Genomic DNA, 17,445 nt, shown 5'->3' with positions numbered 1-17,445 from the left:
ATGAAGGTGATAGGTCAAGAAGGAGAGGGTGAAGTGGATAGGTGGAAAAGGAGATAGGCAGGTCGGACAAGTCCGGACAGGTCAAGGAGACAATGCTGAGCTGGAAGTTTGAAACTAGGATGAGGTGGGGGAAGGGGAAATGAGGAAACTGTTGAAGTCCACATTGATGCCCTGGGGTTGAAGTGTTCCAAGGCGAAAGATGAGGCGTTCTTCCTCCAGGCGTCTGGTGGTGAGGGAGCGGCAGTGAAGGAGGCTCAGGACCTCCATGTCCTCGGCAGAGTGGGAGGGGGAGTTGAAATGTTGGGCCATGGGACGGTTTGGTTGATTGGTGCGGGTGTCTCTGAGATGTTCCCTAAAGCGCTCTCCTCGGAGGCGCCCAGTCTCCCCAATGTAGAGGAGACCACATCGGGAGAAACGGATACAATAAATAATATTAGTGGATGTGCAGGTAAAATTTTGATGGATGTGGAAGGCTCCTTTAGGGCCTTGGATAGAGGTGAGGGAGGAGGTGTGGGCACAGGTTTTACAGTTCCTGCGGTGGCAGGGGAAAGTGCCAGAATGGGAGGGTGGGTCGTAGAGGGATGTGGACCTGACCAGGTAGTCACGGAGGGAATGGTCTTTGCGGAAGGCGGAAAGGGGTGGGGAGGGAAATATATCCCTGGTTGTGGGGTCTTTTTGGAGGTGGCGGAAATGTCGGCGGATGATTTGGTTTATGCAAAGGTTTGTAGGGTGGAAGGTGAGCACCAGGGGCGTTCTGTCCTTGTTACGGTTGGAGGGGTGGGGTCTGAGGGCGGAGGTGCGGGATGTGGACGAGGTGCGTTGGAGGGCATCTTTAACCACGTGGGAAGGGAAATTGCGGTCTCTAAAGAAGGAGGCCATCTGGTGTGTTCTATGGTGGAACTGGTCCTCCTGGGAGCAGATACGGCGGAGGCGGAGAAATTGGGAATACGGGATGGCATTTTTGCAAGAGATAGGGTGGGAAGAGGTGAAATCCAGGTAGCTGTGGGAGTCAGTGGGTTTGTAAAAAATGTCAGTGTCAAGTCGGTCGTCACTAATGGAGATGGAGAGGTCCAGGAAGGGGAGCGAGGTGTCAGAGATGGTCCAGGTAAATTTAAGGTCAGGGTGGAATATGTTGGTGAAGTTGATTAATTGCTTAACCTCCTTGCGGGAGCACAAGGTGGCACCAATGCAGTCATCAATGTAGCGGAGGAAGAGGTGGGGAGTGGTGCCGGTGTAATTACGGAAGATCAACTGTTCTACATAGCCAACAAAGAGACAGGCATAGCTGGGGCCCATACGTGTGCCCATGGCTACGCCTTTGGTCTGGAGAAAGTGGGAGGATTCAAAGGAGAAATTGTTAAGGGTGAGGACCAGTTCAGCCAAACAAATGAGAGTGTCGGTGGAAGGGTACTGTTGGGGACGTCTGGAGAGGGAAAAACGGAGGGCTTGGAGGCCCTGGCCATGGCGGATGGAGGTGTAGAGGGATTGGATATCCATGGTGAAGATGAGGCGTTGGGGGCCGGGGAAACGGAAGTCTTGGAGGAGGTGGAGGGCGTGGGTGGTGTCTCGAATGTATGTGGGGAGTTTCTGGACGAGGGGGGATAGGACAGTGTCGAGGTAGGTAGAGATGAGTTCAGTGGGGCAGGAGCATGCTGAGACAATGGGTTGGCCAGGGTGGTCAGGCTTGTGGATCTTGGGAAGGAGGTAGAACCGGGCAGTGCGGGGTTCCTGGACTATGAGGTTGGAAGCTGTGGGTGGGAGATCTCCTGAGGTGATGAGGCTCTGTATGGTCTGGGAGATGATGGTTTGGTGATGGGGGGTGGAGTCATGGTTGAGGGGGCAGTCTCTGCACAGGTTGTTGAAGGCAGTTAAAAAAAACCTCAAATCATTGATTTCACGAACAGAGTACACAAACAAGGAAGTTACACTGAGTTTTAGAAAACACTGTTTCAAACTGAGCTGGAGACTTGGGTCCCATTCTAGGCTGATATTTTTGGAAGATTTCAAGGTCATTGTGCAGGTGAGGAGGAGATTAACTCTTAATGTCATCGGCCGGAAAGAATTCAGGGAGATGGAGTGACTACACTGGGGCATTCTGAAGGCAGAGATGGTTTGGCAGAGATTTCACAGATGGTGTTGCTGGACGTTATGAATAACTTTGACTGAGTAAGAAAGGAAATAACTATTTTTGCATGGCTGAAGGCTCAGTAAAGTGTCAGAGGTTGAGGGCTGACCTTGTAGAGGTTCATAAAATCATGACAGACATGGATAGGAGAAGGAGGCAAGGTCTTCCCCCTGGGTGTATGGAGTCCAGAACTAGAGGGTAGAGGGTGAGAGAGCGAAGATTTAAAAGGGACCTAAGGAACAACTTTTTCAGGCAGAGGCTCCTGTGTGTATGGAATGAGCTGCTGGGGAAGTGGTGGAGGCTGATACAATTACAGCATTTAAAAGGCATCTGGATGGGTATATGAATAGAAAGGGTTTAGAGGGATATGGGCCAAGTGCTGGCAATGGAACTGGATTAATTTAGGATATGTTTTCAGCTGGAACAAAGAGTCTGTTTCCATGGTGTACATCTTTCTGATTGGGGGATGCCGGTGTTGGACTGGGGTGTACAAAGTTAAAAATCACCTAACATCAGGTTATCGTATACTCCACAACCACTTGATGAAGGAGCAGCGCTCTGAAAGCTAGTGCTTTCAAATAAACCTGTGAGACTATAAGCTAGTGTTGTGTGATTTTTATCTTTCTGATTGTATGACTCTAAGTGAATCTGCTGACTGTATGGTAATTGTATTTAATTTGTCATGGAATCATAGAGTCATGCAGCATGGGAAAATACCTTTTGGCCTTTCTACATTCACTATAAAAATATGCCCTCTAGGCTTGAATCCCCCAACCTAGTAAAGAGGCTCTTGCTATTCACCTTATCTATGCCCCTCATGATTTTGTAAACCCCTGAAAGATCACGTCTCGACCCCCCTTTCATCCAGTGAAAAACGTCCCAGCTATCTTTATAACTCAAACCTTCCTTCCCACCAACATCCAGGTAAATCTTTTCTGAACTTTCTCCAATTTGATAATATTGTTACGATAGCAGAGTGACCAGAACTGGACACAGTACTCCAGAAGAAGCCACACCAACATCCTGTGCGACCTCAACATGATGTCCCAACGCTATACGCAAAGGGCTCAGCAATGAAGGAAAGCATGCTAAATGCCTTCTTAATCTCTCTACCTGCCTGTGATGCTGGTTTTCAAAGAATTATGTGCCTTAACCCGCTAGGTCCCTTTGTTCTACACTACTGCCCAGAACTCTACTGTTAATTGTCTAAGTCCTACCCTTTTGAACAGCAGTACCTGACATTTATCCAAATTGTGTTTTGTTAAATCACGACGTCGCATACAAGCAGACAAGGGTTGGTTAGTTCAGCTGAATGAATGGCTTGTATGTGATGTAAGGGTAACACGAACAGTGTGGGTTCAATTCCCGCACTGCCTGAGATTACCATGAAGATCTCCCTTTCTCAACCTGAGGCATTTCCGTGACCTTCAGGTTAAGCGACCATCAGTTGTCACTCTCATTCTCTCTCTCTCTCCCCCCACTCCCCCGTCCTTTCTCTCTCTCTCTCTCTCGCTCTCTAACAGAAGAGCAGCTCTATGGTCACGTCAGATAATGGCAACTTGTATTTCTGTTTACTTACTAGAAGATACAGATTAAAGTGTGAATGTTAGGTTAGAAAATCTATCCTTGTAATGTACAATTCTCCAAATAAATGTGTAGTGTGTAATGATTTATTCCAGTTTTATCCTTTACCTTGCAAAGGAATTTTGAGCAAGTGACCAGTCACTAGTAACGGCATAAGCTCTTGAAGAATTAGATCTACTGAAGGCTGTGATGGACCAAGTGTGGTACTGAGCCATACAGAGCAAAAATGTCCCGAGTTAACTCCTGGATTATACTACGTTAGCTCTTAATATACATAGTTAAAAATCACTCAACACCAGGTTATAGTCCAACAGATTTATTTGGGAGCACTAGCTTTCAGAGCGCTGCTCCTTCATCTGGTATTTGTGTGAAGGAGTGGCGCTCCAAAAGCGAGTGTTTCCAATTAAATCTGTTGGACTTTAACCTGGTGTTTTGTGACTTTTAACTTTGTACACCCCAGACCAACACCAGCACTTCCAAATCTTAACCATTTGGATACAGAACTGGCTCAAAGGTCAAAGACAGAGGGTGGTGGTGGAGGGTTTTTTAGACTGGAGGCCTGTGACCAGTGGAGTGCCACAAGGATCGGCGCTGGGTCCAATACTTTTTGTCATTTACATAAATGATTTGGATGCGAGCTTAAGAGGTATAGTTAGTAAGTTTGCTGATGACACCAAAATTGGAGGTGTAGTGGACAGTGAAGACAGTTACCTCAGATTACAACAGGATCTGGACCAGATGGGCCAATGGGCTGAGCAGTGGCAGATGGAGTTTAATTCAGATGAATGCGAGGTGCTGAATTTTGGGAAAGCAAAGTTAATCAGGATTATACATTTAATGGTAAGGTCCTAGGGAGTGTTGCTGAACAAAGGGACCTTGGAGTGCAGGTTCATAGCTCCTTGAAAGTAGAGTCACAGGTAGATAGGATAGTGAAGAAGGCGTTTGGTATGCTTTCCTTTCTTAGTCAGAGTATTGAGTACAGGAGTTGGGAGGTCATGTTGCGGCTGTACAGAACACTGGCTAGGCCACTTTTGGAATATTGCATGTAATTCTGGTCTTCTTCCTATCAGAAGGATGTTGTGAAACTTGAAAGGGTTCAGAAAACATTGACAAGGATGTTGCCAGGGTTGGAGGATTTGAACTACAGGGAGAGGCTGAACAGGCTGGGGCTGTTTTCCCTGGAGCTTTGGAAGTTGAGAGGTGGCCTGTAGAGGTTTATAAAATCGTGAGGGGCATGAATAGGTCTTCGCCCTGGGTTGGGGGAGTCCAGAACAAGGTTGAGGGTGAGAGGGCATAGGTGTAGGGTGAGAGAGGAAAGATATAAAAGAGACCTAAGGGGCAACTTTTCCATGCAGAGGATGGTACACATATGGAATGGGCTGCCAGAGGAAGTGGTGGAGGCTGGTACAATTGCAATATTTAAAAGGCATCTGGATGGGTATATGAATAGGCAGGGTTTGGAGGGATATGCACCAGGTGCAGGCAAGTGGGAATAGATTGTAATGGGATATCATGTCGGCATGGGTGAGTTAGACTGTTTCCATGCTCAACATCTCTATGACTCTATGACATCAGGGTATCTCAATGGAGCTCAACCTTCAGGAACCAAAATCAGACAGATTGTAAAATCAGCCACTTATTTCCTATTGGAAAATTTTCATGGTCTTTGTGAAACATGTTTTATGCAAACATGACCCTCTGCCTCACAGGAAATTCCACAGACAGCCCATGTCCCAGGCTAGATATGTTTGTACTGACTCACCTCTACGCTGCCTTGGAGCAGGACAAGGTGCAGTGGCCATCTCTGAAATTTAAAACAGACAAAGTCATATATTCTAATCAGGGGAAAAGATTAAAAGGAACATAAATTAAAAGTAGAAACATAATGGGATGTCAGGAATTAAAAACTGACATGAAGTATCTCTGCACAGGTTACTGAAGACAGTTAAAAAAATCTGGAATCACTGATTTCACGAACAGAGTACACAAACAAGGAAATTACATTGAGCTTTAGAAAGCATTTGGGTCTTGAGACTTGGGTCCCATTCTAGGCTGATGTTTATGGAAGATTTCAAGGTTATTGTGCCGGTGAGGAGGAGATTAACTATAAATGTCATCGGCCGGAAAGAATTCAGGGAGGTGGAGTGACTACACAGTTTGCACTGGGGCGTTCTGAAGGCAGTGATGGTTTAGAAGAGATTTCACAGATGGTGTTTAGATTAGATTAGATTAGATTAGATTACTTACAGTGTGGAAACAGGCCCTTCGGCCCAACAAGTCCACACCGCCCCGCCGAAGCGTAACCCACCCATACCCCTACATGTACATCTACATCTACCCCTTACCTAACACTACGGGCAATTTAGCATGGCCAATTCACCTGACCTGCACATCTTTGGAGTGTGGGAGGAAACCGGAGCACCCGGAGGAAACCCACGCAGACACGGGGAGAACGTGCAAACTCCACACAGTCAGTCGCCTGAGGCGGGAATTGAACCCGGGTCTCAGGCGCTGTGAGGCAGCAGTGCTAACCACTGTGCCACCGTGCCGCCCACTGGTGTTGCTGGACGTTATGAATAAGTTGGACTGAGTAAGAAAGGAAACAACTATTTCGCATGGCTGAAGGTTCAGTAAAGACAGTCATCCTCAGAAATTTTGGATTTTAGCAAAAACAGCTGGAAAGAATTCCAACAATGTGATTGCCTATTATTTGGTAATAATGAAGGGCCCCATCACACTATACATTAGGACTGGACTGATGAGGGATAGTCAGTGTGACCTTATACAGGGGAGATCTTGTCTCACAAATTGGCTTGAGTTATTTGGGAATTGATAAAAATGATTGATGAGTATACAGCATTGGAGGGGTCTGAGGAGTTCTGAGGATGGGTCACTCAACCTGAAACATTAACTTTGGTTTCTCTCCGCAGATGCTGCCAGACCGGCTGAGCCTTTCCAGTCATTTCTGTTTTTTGACTAAGAGGCCATTATAGGTGGGTGTCGGTGTTGGTATTATCACTACATTATGAATGCAGAAACCCAGCTGAATGTCCCTGGGACCTGGATTCAAATCTGGTTATGGCAGATGTTGGAATTTGCTGGCTAAAAGACGATGGAAAAACAAAAAGAATCTTGAATTAAGAATCTGCTGATGACCATGAAACTGTTGTTGATCATCAGGTAAAATCCATTTGGTTCACTAATGCCCTTCAGGGAAGGAAATCTGCCATCCACAAGTGGGCTGGCCATTTCACCCCATTCCACGATACTCCAAGATGGCGGTAGCGCACAGCTTCTCAGCCACAGCTCATCCACTCTGTTTCATTTTCCCTTAAATTTTCATGATTTATCTTCCTTCTTTCTGCTTTCCTCCCATCATTGAGACTCGAGTGAAGTCAGTGCAGACTCCCAGCCTCAGGCCGGTCTTCCAGAATCAGCGCAGACCCCTGAACTCCAGAGCCTCTTTGGAGGTGCTGGGTAAGTGGTTGTATTTGTTTAATATTTGAAATGAGAATCTGTAACAGATAAAACTAAAAAACCCATTGGGTGCAATGTTCATGGTCATCACTTTGGGGTACAGTGTAGGCACTGAGTATGAGAGAGAAAGGACTTTAGATTGGCCTTGCTGGCTTGAAAGTAATACTGAGGAGAAGGGACTTCAAAAAATAGTTTGATGAAATGTATTAATATGCAGAAATTCACCAAAGATGGTTAGATAGCACTTTCTAAGCCCACATCCCCTTCCATCTAGAAGGATAAGGGCAGCAGAGAAATATAGGAACAACACCACCTTCAAGTTCCCCTGCAAACCACACACAATTCTGACCTGGAAATATATCGCCGACCCTTCAGTGTCACTGGGTCAAAATCCTGGAACTCCCACGTCTAAGCACATTGTGTGCCCACCCACAGCACGTGGACAGCAGAGCATTAAGAAGCCAACTCACCACCACCGTCTCCAGGGCATCTAGGGATGGGCAATGAACGCTGGCTCAGCCAGTGATGCCCAGAAGTGCATAAAACATTTTTAACAATTTAAAAAGTAAAACTGACTGTTTCAAAAAAAAATTGGTCATGTTTAAGTATACTTGATCAGTGCCATTGAGATGGTGTCTCTCGCATTATAATAATTTGTCAAAAAATGACGATTTTTGAATTGATTTGTTATAAAATGATGGTCATTCATGTTAACTCTGAATTTCTCTTCAAAGTGAAAAGAAGATAGGACAGTGAAGAAGGAATTTAGTATACTTTCCTTTATTAGTCAAAGCATTGAGTATCGGAGTTGGGAGGTCATGTTGTAGCTGTACAGGACATTGGTTAGGCCGCTTTTGGAATACAGTGTGCAATTCTGGTCTCCCTGCCGTCAGAAGGATGTTGTGAAACATGTAATGGCTCAGAAAGGAGGTACAAGGATGTTGCAAGGATTGGAGGGTTTGAGCTATAGGGAGCGGTGAAATAGGCTGAGACTGTTTTCCCTGGAGCATACAAGGCTGAGGGGTGACCTTATAAGAGGTTTACAAAATCATGAGTGGCATGGATAGGATAAAAAGACAAAGTCTTCCCCTTGGGTTGAAGGAGTCCAGAACTAGTGGGTTTACGGTAGAGGGGAAAACTTTAAAAGGGACCTTAGGGCCAACCTTTTCACGCAGAGGCTGATGTGTGTATGGAATGAGGTGCCAGAGGATGTTATGGAGGCTGGTACAATTACAACATTTAAAAGGCATCTGGATGGGAATATGTAAAGGAAGGGTTTAGAGGGATATGGGCCGGGTGCAACAACCATTCCTGTCCCTGCTTTATCCATGTCTCTGAAATGGCCACAACATCGAAATCCCAGGTATCAACACGTACTGCAAGTTCACCCACCCTGTTTCGGATGCTCTTGGCAGTGAAATACACGCATTTCAAACCAACATCCTGAACGCTGGATGTGATACAGGTTTTCAAAGAATTATGTACCTTAACCCCCTCAGTCTCTCTGTTCTACAATACTGCCCAGAGCTCTACTGTTAATTGTGTAACTCTGACCATTTTGGACAGCAATACTTGACATTTATCCAAATTGTGATGTGTGAAATCACGAGGTCACATACAAGCAGATAGGGGTTAGTTCGGGTGAATGGATAGCTTGTTTGCGATGTAGGGGTAACACCCAACACTGTGGGTTCAATTCTCGCACTGTCTGAGATTGCCATGAAGATCTCCCTTTCTCAACCTCTCCCCTCACCTGAGGCATTTCCATGACCTTCAGGTTTAATGACCACCAGTTCCCTCTCTCTCTTTAACGAAAGAGCAGCCTTATGGTCCAGTAAAACAATGGCAACTTATATTTTTGTTTACTTACAAGAAGATACAGATTAAAAGGTGATTGTTTGGTTAAAAAGTATATATTTGTAACAGTTATTTGTAATTCTCCAAATAAATGTGTGGTATGTAATGATTTATTCCAGTTTTATCCTTTACTTTAGAATGAAATGTTGAGCAAGTGACCAGTCACTAAACTCTTGAAGGACCAGATGTACTGAAGGCTGTGATGGACCGAGTGTAGTACTGAGCCATATAGAACAACAAGGTCAACTCCTGGACTTTACTAAGTTAGCTCTCAATACACATCAGGGTCTCTCAATGCAGCTCAGCCTTCGAGAATCAAAATTAGACAGTTTGTGAAATCTGCCGCCTATTTGCTACTGCAGGGTTTTCAAGACCTTTGTGAAACATGTTTTATGCAAACATCACCCTCTGCTGCACAGAAACTTCTACAGACAGCCCATGTACCAGGCTAGATATGTTTGTACTGACTCACCTCTACGCTGCCTTGGAGCAGGACAAGGTGCAGTGGCCATCTCTGAAATTTAATACAGACAAAGTCATATATTTCAGTCAGGAGAAAAGATGAAGAGCAACATAAACTAAAGGTAAAATTATAATGGGATGCCAGGAATTAAAAACTGACATGAAATATCTCTGCACGTTATTGAAGGCAGTTAAAAAAAATCTAGAATCACTGATTTCATGAACATAATACAAAACAAGGAAGTTATACTGAGTTTTAGAAAACACTGTTTCAGACTGAACTGGAGACTTGGGTCCCATTCTAGGCTGATGTTTTTGGAAAATTTCAAGGTCGTTGAGCAGGTGAGGAGGAGATTTACTGTAAACATCACGGGCAGGAATAAACTTCAGGGAGGTGGAGTGACTACATAGTTGGAACTGAGGTGTTTTTAAGGCAGAGAAGGTTTAGTAGAAATTTTGTATATGGTGTTGTTAAAAGTTATGAACAACTTTGTCTGAGTATAGCCAGTAATGCCCAGAAGTGGATAAAACATTTTTAGAAATTTAAAAAGTAAAACTGATTGTTTCAAAAAAAGTTAGTCACGTTTAAGTAAATTGATCAGTGTTGTTGAGACAGTGTCTCTCACAACGTAATGTTTTGTCAAGAAAATGAAGATTTTTGAATGGATTTGTTACAAACTGTTGGTCATTCATGTTAACTCTGAATTTCTCTTCAAAGAGAAAAGAAGATAGGACAGTGAAGAAGGCAGTTAGTATGCTTTCCTTTATTAGTCAGAGCATTGAGTATAAGAGTTGGAAGGTCATGTTGTGGCTGTACAGGACATTGGTTAGGCCGCTTTTGGAATATTGTGTTCAATTCTGGGCTCCTGCTAATAAGATGGATGTTGTGAAACTTGAAAGGGTTCAGGAAAGAGTTACAAGGATGTTGCCAGGGTTGGAGGGTTTGAGCTATGGGCAGAGGCTGAATTGGCTGGAGCTGTTTTCCCTGCACTGTCTCAGGCTGAGGGGTGACCTCCATGATTTATAAAATTATGAAAGGCATGGATAGGATTAAAAGGCAAGGTCATCTCCCTGCGTTGAAGGAGTCCAGAACGAGAGGGACCTAAGGGACAACTTTTTCACACAGAGGCTGGTGCGTGAATGAGATGAGCTGCCAGAGGAAGTGGTGGAGGCTGGTACAATTACAACATTTAAAAGGCATCTGGATGGGCATATGAATAGGTAGAGTTTGCAGGGATATGGGCCGGGTGCTGCCAAATTGAACTAGATTAATTTAGAATATCTGTTCGGCATGGATGAGTTGGACCAAAGAGTCTATTTCCATGCTGTACATCTTTCTGACTTTCTAATTGATGCTGCTGACTGTATGGTAACTGTATTTAACTTATCAAAGAATCATAGAGTCATACAGCATGGTAAAAGAACCTTCGGTCCAACTAGTCCACGCTGATTCTAATCTAAAAAGTGAGATAACAGTGTTTTACATAAATTCATGCAGTTTTTGAGCGCAGAGTTCTACATGAGTGCATGCAGTTTTTGAGCAAAGTACAATGTAACTCTGCAAGTACAAATTCACCCCACAAAATATATGTGTGCATTTGTCTGTCTGTGTGTGTGTGTATGTCTGAGGTGGGGGATTGTGAGTGTGAGAAAGTGTTGATTAGAATCAATCTAAACATCATGGCATAGACAGAGAACACAGGGGGCCAACACCTTCAACATATTGTCTAGCTATCACCATTGTTAACAGCTAACCTGAGAATGCAACTTTTTTAAAAAAAGGTTTTGTGATTTACACATGAAAGAAGTGAAACTATCACTGTATTCTAACAGATGAAAGGCTCATCAGACAATCAATTTTTCAATGTATAATTTCAGTTACATCACACTGCAAATTTTTGCCATAAATTCTGTGTTACGATTGAGCCCTCCACTACACCTGATGAAGGAGCGTCGCTCCGAAAGGTAGTGAGCTTCCAATTAAACCTGTTGGACTATAACCTGGTGTTGTGTGATTTTCAACTTTGTACACCCCAGTCCAACGCCGGCATCTCCAAATCATCTTTGTAATGTGCATTTCTCCAAATAAATATGTAGTGTGTAATGATTTATTCCAGTTTTATTCTTTATTAGAACAGAATTTTGAGTGAGTCACCAGTCAATAGCATGCCGTAAACTCTTGAAGGCTTTGATTTACTGAAGGCTGTGATGGACCAAGTGTAGTACTGAGCCATACAGAACAGCATGGTCCCGGGTTAACTCCTGGACTGTGCTAAGATAGCACTCAATATAAGTCAGGGTCTCTCAAGGGGGCTCAGCCTTCAGGAACCAAAATCAGACAGATTGTAAAATCAGCCACCTATTTGCTATTGGAGATTTTTCACCATCTTTGTGAAACATGTTTCATGCAAACATGACCCTCTGCTACCCAGGCACCTCCACAGACAGCCCATGTCCCAGTCTAGATATGTTTGTACTGACTCACCTCTACGCTGCCTTGGAGCAGGACAAGGTGCAGTGGCCATCTCTGAAATTTAATACAAACAAAGTCATATATTTCAGTCGGGAGAATATTAACCAAAGATCATAAGACAGCACTTTCTAAATCCACACCCACTTCTATTAAGAAAGATAAAGGCAGCAAATTCATAGGAACACCACAACCTTCATGTTCCCCTGCAAAACACACACAATCCTGACTTGAAAATACTTCACTGCCCCTTCAGTGTCACTGAGTCAACATCCTGGAACTCCCATGTCTAAGCACATTGTGGGTCTACCCACAGCACGTGAACTGCAGTGCTTCAAGAAGGTAACTCACCACCACTGTCTCCAGGGAATCTAGGAATGGGCAATAAACACTGGCTCAGTGTTTATTGCCCATTTATTGCCCTGAAGTGCATGAAACATTTTTAAAAATTAAAAAAATTAAACTAATTGCTTCACAAAAAATTAGTCACGTTTAAGTAAATTAATCAGTATCGTTGAGATGGTGTCTCTCAGAATGTAATGTTTTGTCAAGAAAATGAAGATTTTTGAATTGATTTGTTACAAAATGTTGGTCATTCATGTTAACTCTGAATTTTTCTTTAAAGAGAAAAGAAGATAGGACAGTGAAGAAGGCAGTTAGTATGCTTTCCTATATTGGTCAGAGCATTGAGTATAAAAGTTGGAAGGTCATGTTGTGGCTGTACAGGATAGTGTTTCAGCCACTTTTAGAATATTATGTATAATTCTGGTCTCCCTCCTACTGGAAGGATGTTGTGCAAGTTGAAAGGGTTTGGAAAAGATTTACAAGGATGTTGCCAGGGTTGGAGAGTTTGAGCCAAAGGGAGTGGTTGATTTGGCCGGGGCAATTTTCCCTGCAGCATCACAGGCTGAGGGATGACCTTATAGAGGTTTATAAAATCATGAGGGGTATGATAGGGTAAATAGACAAGGTCTTGTCCCTGGGTTGATGGAGTCCAGAACTAGAGGGCATAAGTTAATGAGAGGGGAAAGATTTAAAAGGGACCTAAAGGACAACTTTTTCACACAGAGGTTGGTGCATGTATGGAATGAGCTGCAATAGGAAGTGATGGAAGTTGGTACAATTACAACATTTAAAAGGCCTCTGGATAGGTACATGAATGGGAAGAGTTTAGAGGGATATGGGCCAGGTGCTGCCAAATGGAACTAGATTAATCTGGGATATCTGATCAGCACAGATGAGTTGGACTATACAGTCTGTTTCCGTTCTGTACATCTTTCTGACTGTATGACACTCAGTGAAACTGCTGACTGTATTGTAACTGTGTTCAACTTGTCAAAGAGTTGTAAAAGACCCTTCGGGTCAACTAGCCCACGCAGACCATGTTCCCAAATCAAAGTAGCCTCACTTGCCTGTGTTTGACCCATATCCCTCCAAACCTTTCCTGTCCATGTGGCTTTCCAGATGAGTTTTTAATGGTGTACTTGTATATGCACTCACTGCTTCCTCTTTCATACAATTCCATAGAATCCCTACAGCATGGAAACAGGCCCTACAAGGGCACATTGACCCAAGGTCCTCCTGGGAGCAGATGCGGCGGAGACGAAGGAATTGGGTATATGGGATGGCCCAGTTCCAATACCGTACAACCCAGATGGCCTCCTTCTTCAAAGACCGCAATTTCCCCCCAGACGTGATCGACGATGCTCTCCACCGCATCTCCTCCACTTCCTGCTGCTCCGCCCTTGAGCCCCGCCCCTCCAATCGTCACCAGGACAGAACCCCACTGGTCCTCACCTACCACCCCACCAACCTCCATATACATTGTATCATACGTTGTCATTTCCGCCACCTCCAAATGGACCCCACCTCCAAGGATATATTTCCCTCCCCTCCCCTATCAGCGTTCCGAAAAGACCACTCCCTCCGTGACTCCCTCGTCGGGTCCACACCCCCCACCAACCTAACCTCCACTCCCGGCACCTTCCCCTGCAACCGCAGGAAATGCAAAACTTGTGCCCATACCCCCCCCCACCCTTACTTCCCTCCAAGGCCCCAAGGGATCTTTCCATATCTGCCACAAATTCACCTGCACCTCCACACACATCATTTATTGCATCCGCTGCACCTGATGTGGCCTCCTCTATATTTGGGAGACAGGCCGCCTACTTGCTGAACGTTTCAGAGAACACCTCTGGGACACCCGGACCAACCAATCCAACCACCCCGTGGCTCAACACTTCAACTCCCCCTCCCACTCCACCAAGGACATGCAGGTCCTTGGACTCCTCCATCGCCAGACCATAGCAACACAACGGCTGGAGGAAGAGCGCCTCATCTTCCGCCTAGGAACCCTCCAACCACAAGGGATGAACTCAGATTTCTCCAGTTTCCTCATTTCCGCTCCCTCCACCTTGTCTCAGTAAAATCCCTCGAACTCAGCACCACCTTCCTAACCTGCAATCTTCTTCCTGACCTCTCTGCCCCCACCCCCATTCCAGCCTATCACCCTCATCTTGACCTCCTTCCACCTATCACATTTCCAACACCCCTCCCCCAAGTCCCTCCTCCCTACCTTTTATCTTAGCCTGCTGGACACACTTTCCTCATTCCTGAAGAAGGGCTCATGCCCGAAACGTCGATTCTCCTGTTCCTTGGATGCTGCCTGATCTGCTGTACTTTTCCAGCAACACATTTTCAGCTCTGATCTCCAGCATCTGCAGTCCTCACTTTCTCCTCGAAGATTTACTCATCCCTAAACATTATGCGCAATTTAGTATGGCCAATTCACCTAACCTGTACATTTTTGGATTGTAGGAGGAAACCTGTGCAGACAGGGAGAATGTGCAAACTCCACACAGACAGTTGCCTGAGGCTGGAGTCGAACCCTGGTCCCTGGCACTGTGAGGCCGCAGTGCTAACCACTGTGCCACCTCTGGCAATTCATTCCACAAACGAGCCACTCTCTGTGTAAAAAACATTGCCCCACATGTCCTTTTTAATCCATCTTCTCTCGCCATAAAAATATACCCCTAGTTTTGAATCCCACTCCTAGAGAAGACTCTTGCTATTCACCTTTTCTATGTCCCTCATGGCTTTGTAAATCTCTGTAGGGCCACCCCTCAACCTCCTTTACTCCAGTGAACAAAGTCCCAGCCTATTGTTATAACCCAAACCTTCCATTCCCAGCAACAACCAGGTAAATCGTTTTTGAACTTTCTCCAATTTAATGATATCCTTCCGATAGATTAGCGACCAGAACTGTACACACAGTACTCCGAAAATTGGCCACAGCAACATCCTGTGCAACCTCAACATGATGTCCCAACTCTATACTCAAAGGGCTGAGCAATGAAGGAAAGCATGCTAAATGCCTTCTTAATCACCCTGCCTGCATGTGGTGCTGGTTTTCAAAGGATTATGTACATGAACCCACTAGGTCTTCCTGTTCTACAACACTGCTCAGAGTTCTACTGTTAATTGTGCAACAAACAGACAGAGGTTGGTTAGTTCAATTGAATGGATGGCTTGTTTGTGATGTTTCTGAACTTTCTCCAAATCATTGCCTCCCTATAGCAGAGCGACCAGAACTGTACTCAGTACTCCATAAGAGGTCCCACCAACATCCTGTGCAACTCTCAACAATATACTCAAAGGTCTGAGCAATGAAGGAAAGCGTGCTAAATGCCTTCTTAATCACCCTTCAGTCATGTGATGCAGATTTTCAAAGAATTAGGTACATGAACCCACCAGGTCTCTCTGTACTACTAGAGCTCTACCGTTAACTGCGTAAGTCCTAGCCTAGCGTTTTGAAAAGCAATACCTGGCAGTTATCCAAACTGTGTTTTGTTGTAACACGAGGTCACATACAAGCAGGTAGGGGTTTGTTAGTTCAGTTGAATGGATGGCTTGCTTGCAACGTAGGGATAACATAAATAGTGAGGTTTCAATTCCCACACTGCCTGAGATTACCATGAAGATCTCCCTTTCTCAACCTCTCACCTTCAGGTTAACTGACCACCAGTTGTCTCTTTCCCTCTCTCTAATGAAAAAGCAGCCATATGGTCCAGTTTGACAATGGCAATTTGTACTTTTGTTTACTTAAAAGATGATACTGATTAAAATTAGATTAGATTAGATTACTTACAGTGTGGAAACAGGCCCTTCGGCCCAACAAGTCCACACCGCCCCGCCGAAGCGTAACCCACCCATACCCCTACATCTACATCTACCCCTTACCTAACACTATGGGCAATTTAGCATGGCCAATTCACCTGACCTGCACATCTTTGTGACTGTAGGAGGAAACCGGAGCACCCGGAGGAAACTCACGCAGACACGGGGAGAACGTGCAAACTCCACACAGTCAGTCGCCTGAGGCGGGAAATGTGATTGTTAGGTTAGAAAGTCCATCCTTGTAATGTGCAATTCTCCAAATAAATATGTAGTGTGTAATGATTTCTTCTAGTTTTATTCTTCACCTTGGAATGGAATTTTGACCAGTCACTAAACTCTTGAAGGATTAGATTTACAGAAGGCTGGGATGGACCAAGTGTAGTACTGAGTCATACAGAACAACACGACCCTGGGTTAACTCCTGGATTGTACTAAATTAGCTCTTAATATACATCAGGCTTTCTGAGTGGAGCTTAGCCTTCAGGAAGCAAAATCAGACAGCTTGTAAAATCAGCCGCCTATTTGCTACTAGAGGTTTTTCACCATTTTTGCGAAATATGTCTTATGCAATCATGACCGTCTGCTGCACAGGAACTTCCACAGACAGCCCATGTCCCAGGCTAGATATGTTTGTACTGACTCACCTCTACGCTGCCTTGGAGCAGGACAAGGTGCAGTGGCCACCTCTGAAATTCAATACAAACAAAGTCAAATATTTCTGTTGGGAGAAAATTAACCAAAGATCATTAGACAGCACTTTCTAAACACACATCCACTTCCATTTAGAAGGACAAGGGCAGCAAATACACAGGAACACCGCCATCTTCAAGTTCCCCTGCAAACCACACACAATTCTGACTTGGAAATATATCACTGACTCTTCACTATCACTGGGTCAATATCCTGGATCTCTCCCCTCTAAGCACATTGTGGTTCTACCCACAGCACATGGACATCAGCGCTTCAAGAAGGCAACTCATCACCACTTTCTCCAGGAAATCTAGGCATGGGCAATAAATGCTGGCCCAGCTGGTGATGCCCAGAAGTGAATAAAACATTTTTAAAAATTTAAAAATAAAACTGATAGTTTCACAAAAAATTATTCACATTTTTGTAAATTTATAAATGCCGTTGAGATGGTGACTCTCGGAATATAATGTTTTGCCAAGAAAATGAATATTTTTGAATTGATTTGTAACAAAATGTTAATCATTCATTTTAACTCTGAATTTTTCTTTAAAGAGAAATGAAGATTGGATAGTGAAGGAGGCAGTTAGTATGCGTTCCTTTATTG

General features: G+C 44.4%; 1 protein-coding gene across 1 annotated transcript in view; it reads right to left on the bottom strand.

Moving 5' to 3' along the window:
- LOC140480293 (uncharacterized) overlaps positions 1-17,445 on the bottom strand; it is a 129,201-nt gene that overhangs the window by 68,981 nt on the left and 42,775 nt on the right. The window contains exon 7 of the mRNA XM_072574997.1: positions 16,796-16,837. Within this exon, the coding sequence (XP_072431098.1) occupies positions 16,796-16,837 (42 nt within the window). The remainder of the gene's footprint in view (positions 1-16,795; positions 16,838-17,445) is intronic.

The sequence above is a fragment of the Chiloscyllium punctatum genome, chromosome 8 (genome assembly GCF_047496795.1).
Source record: "Chiloscyllium punctatum isolate Juve2018m chromosome 8, sChiPun1.3, whole genome shotgun sequence".
NCBI classification, from domain to species: domain Eukaryota; kingdom Metazoa; phylum Chordata; class Chondrichthyes; order Orectolobiformes; family Hemiscylliidae; genus Chiloscyllium; species Chiloscyllium punctatum.
This window is presented reverse-complemented; position numbering and strand designations above follow the sequence as displayed.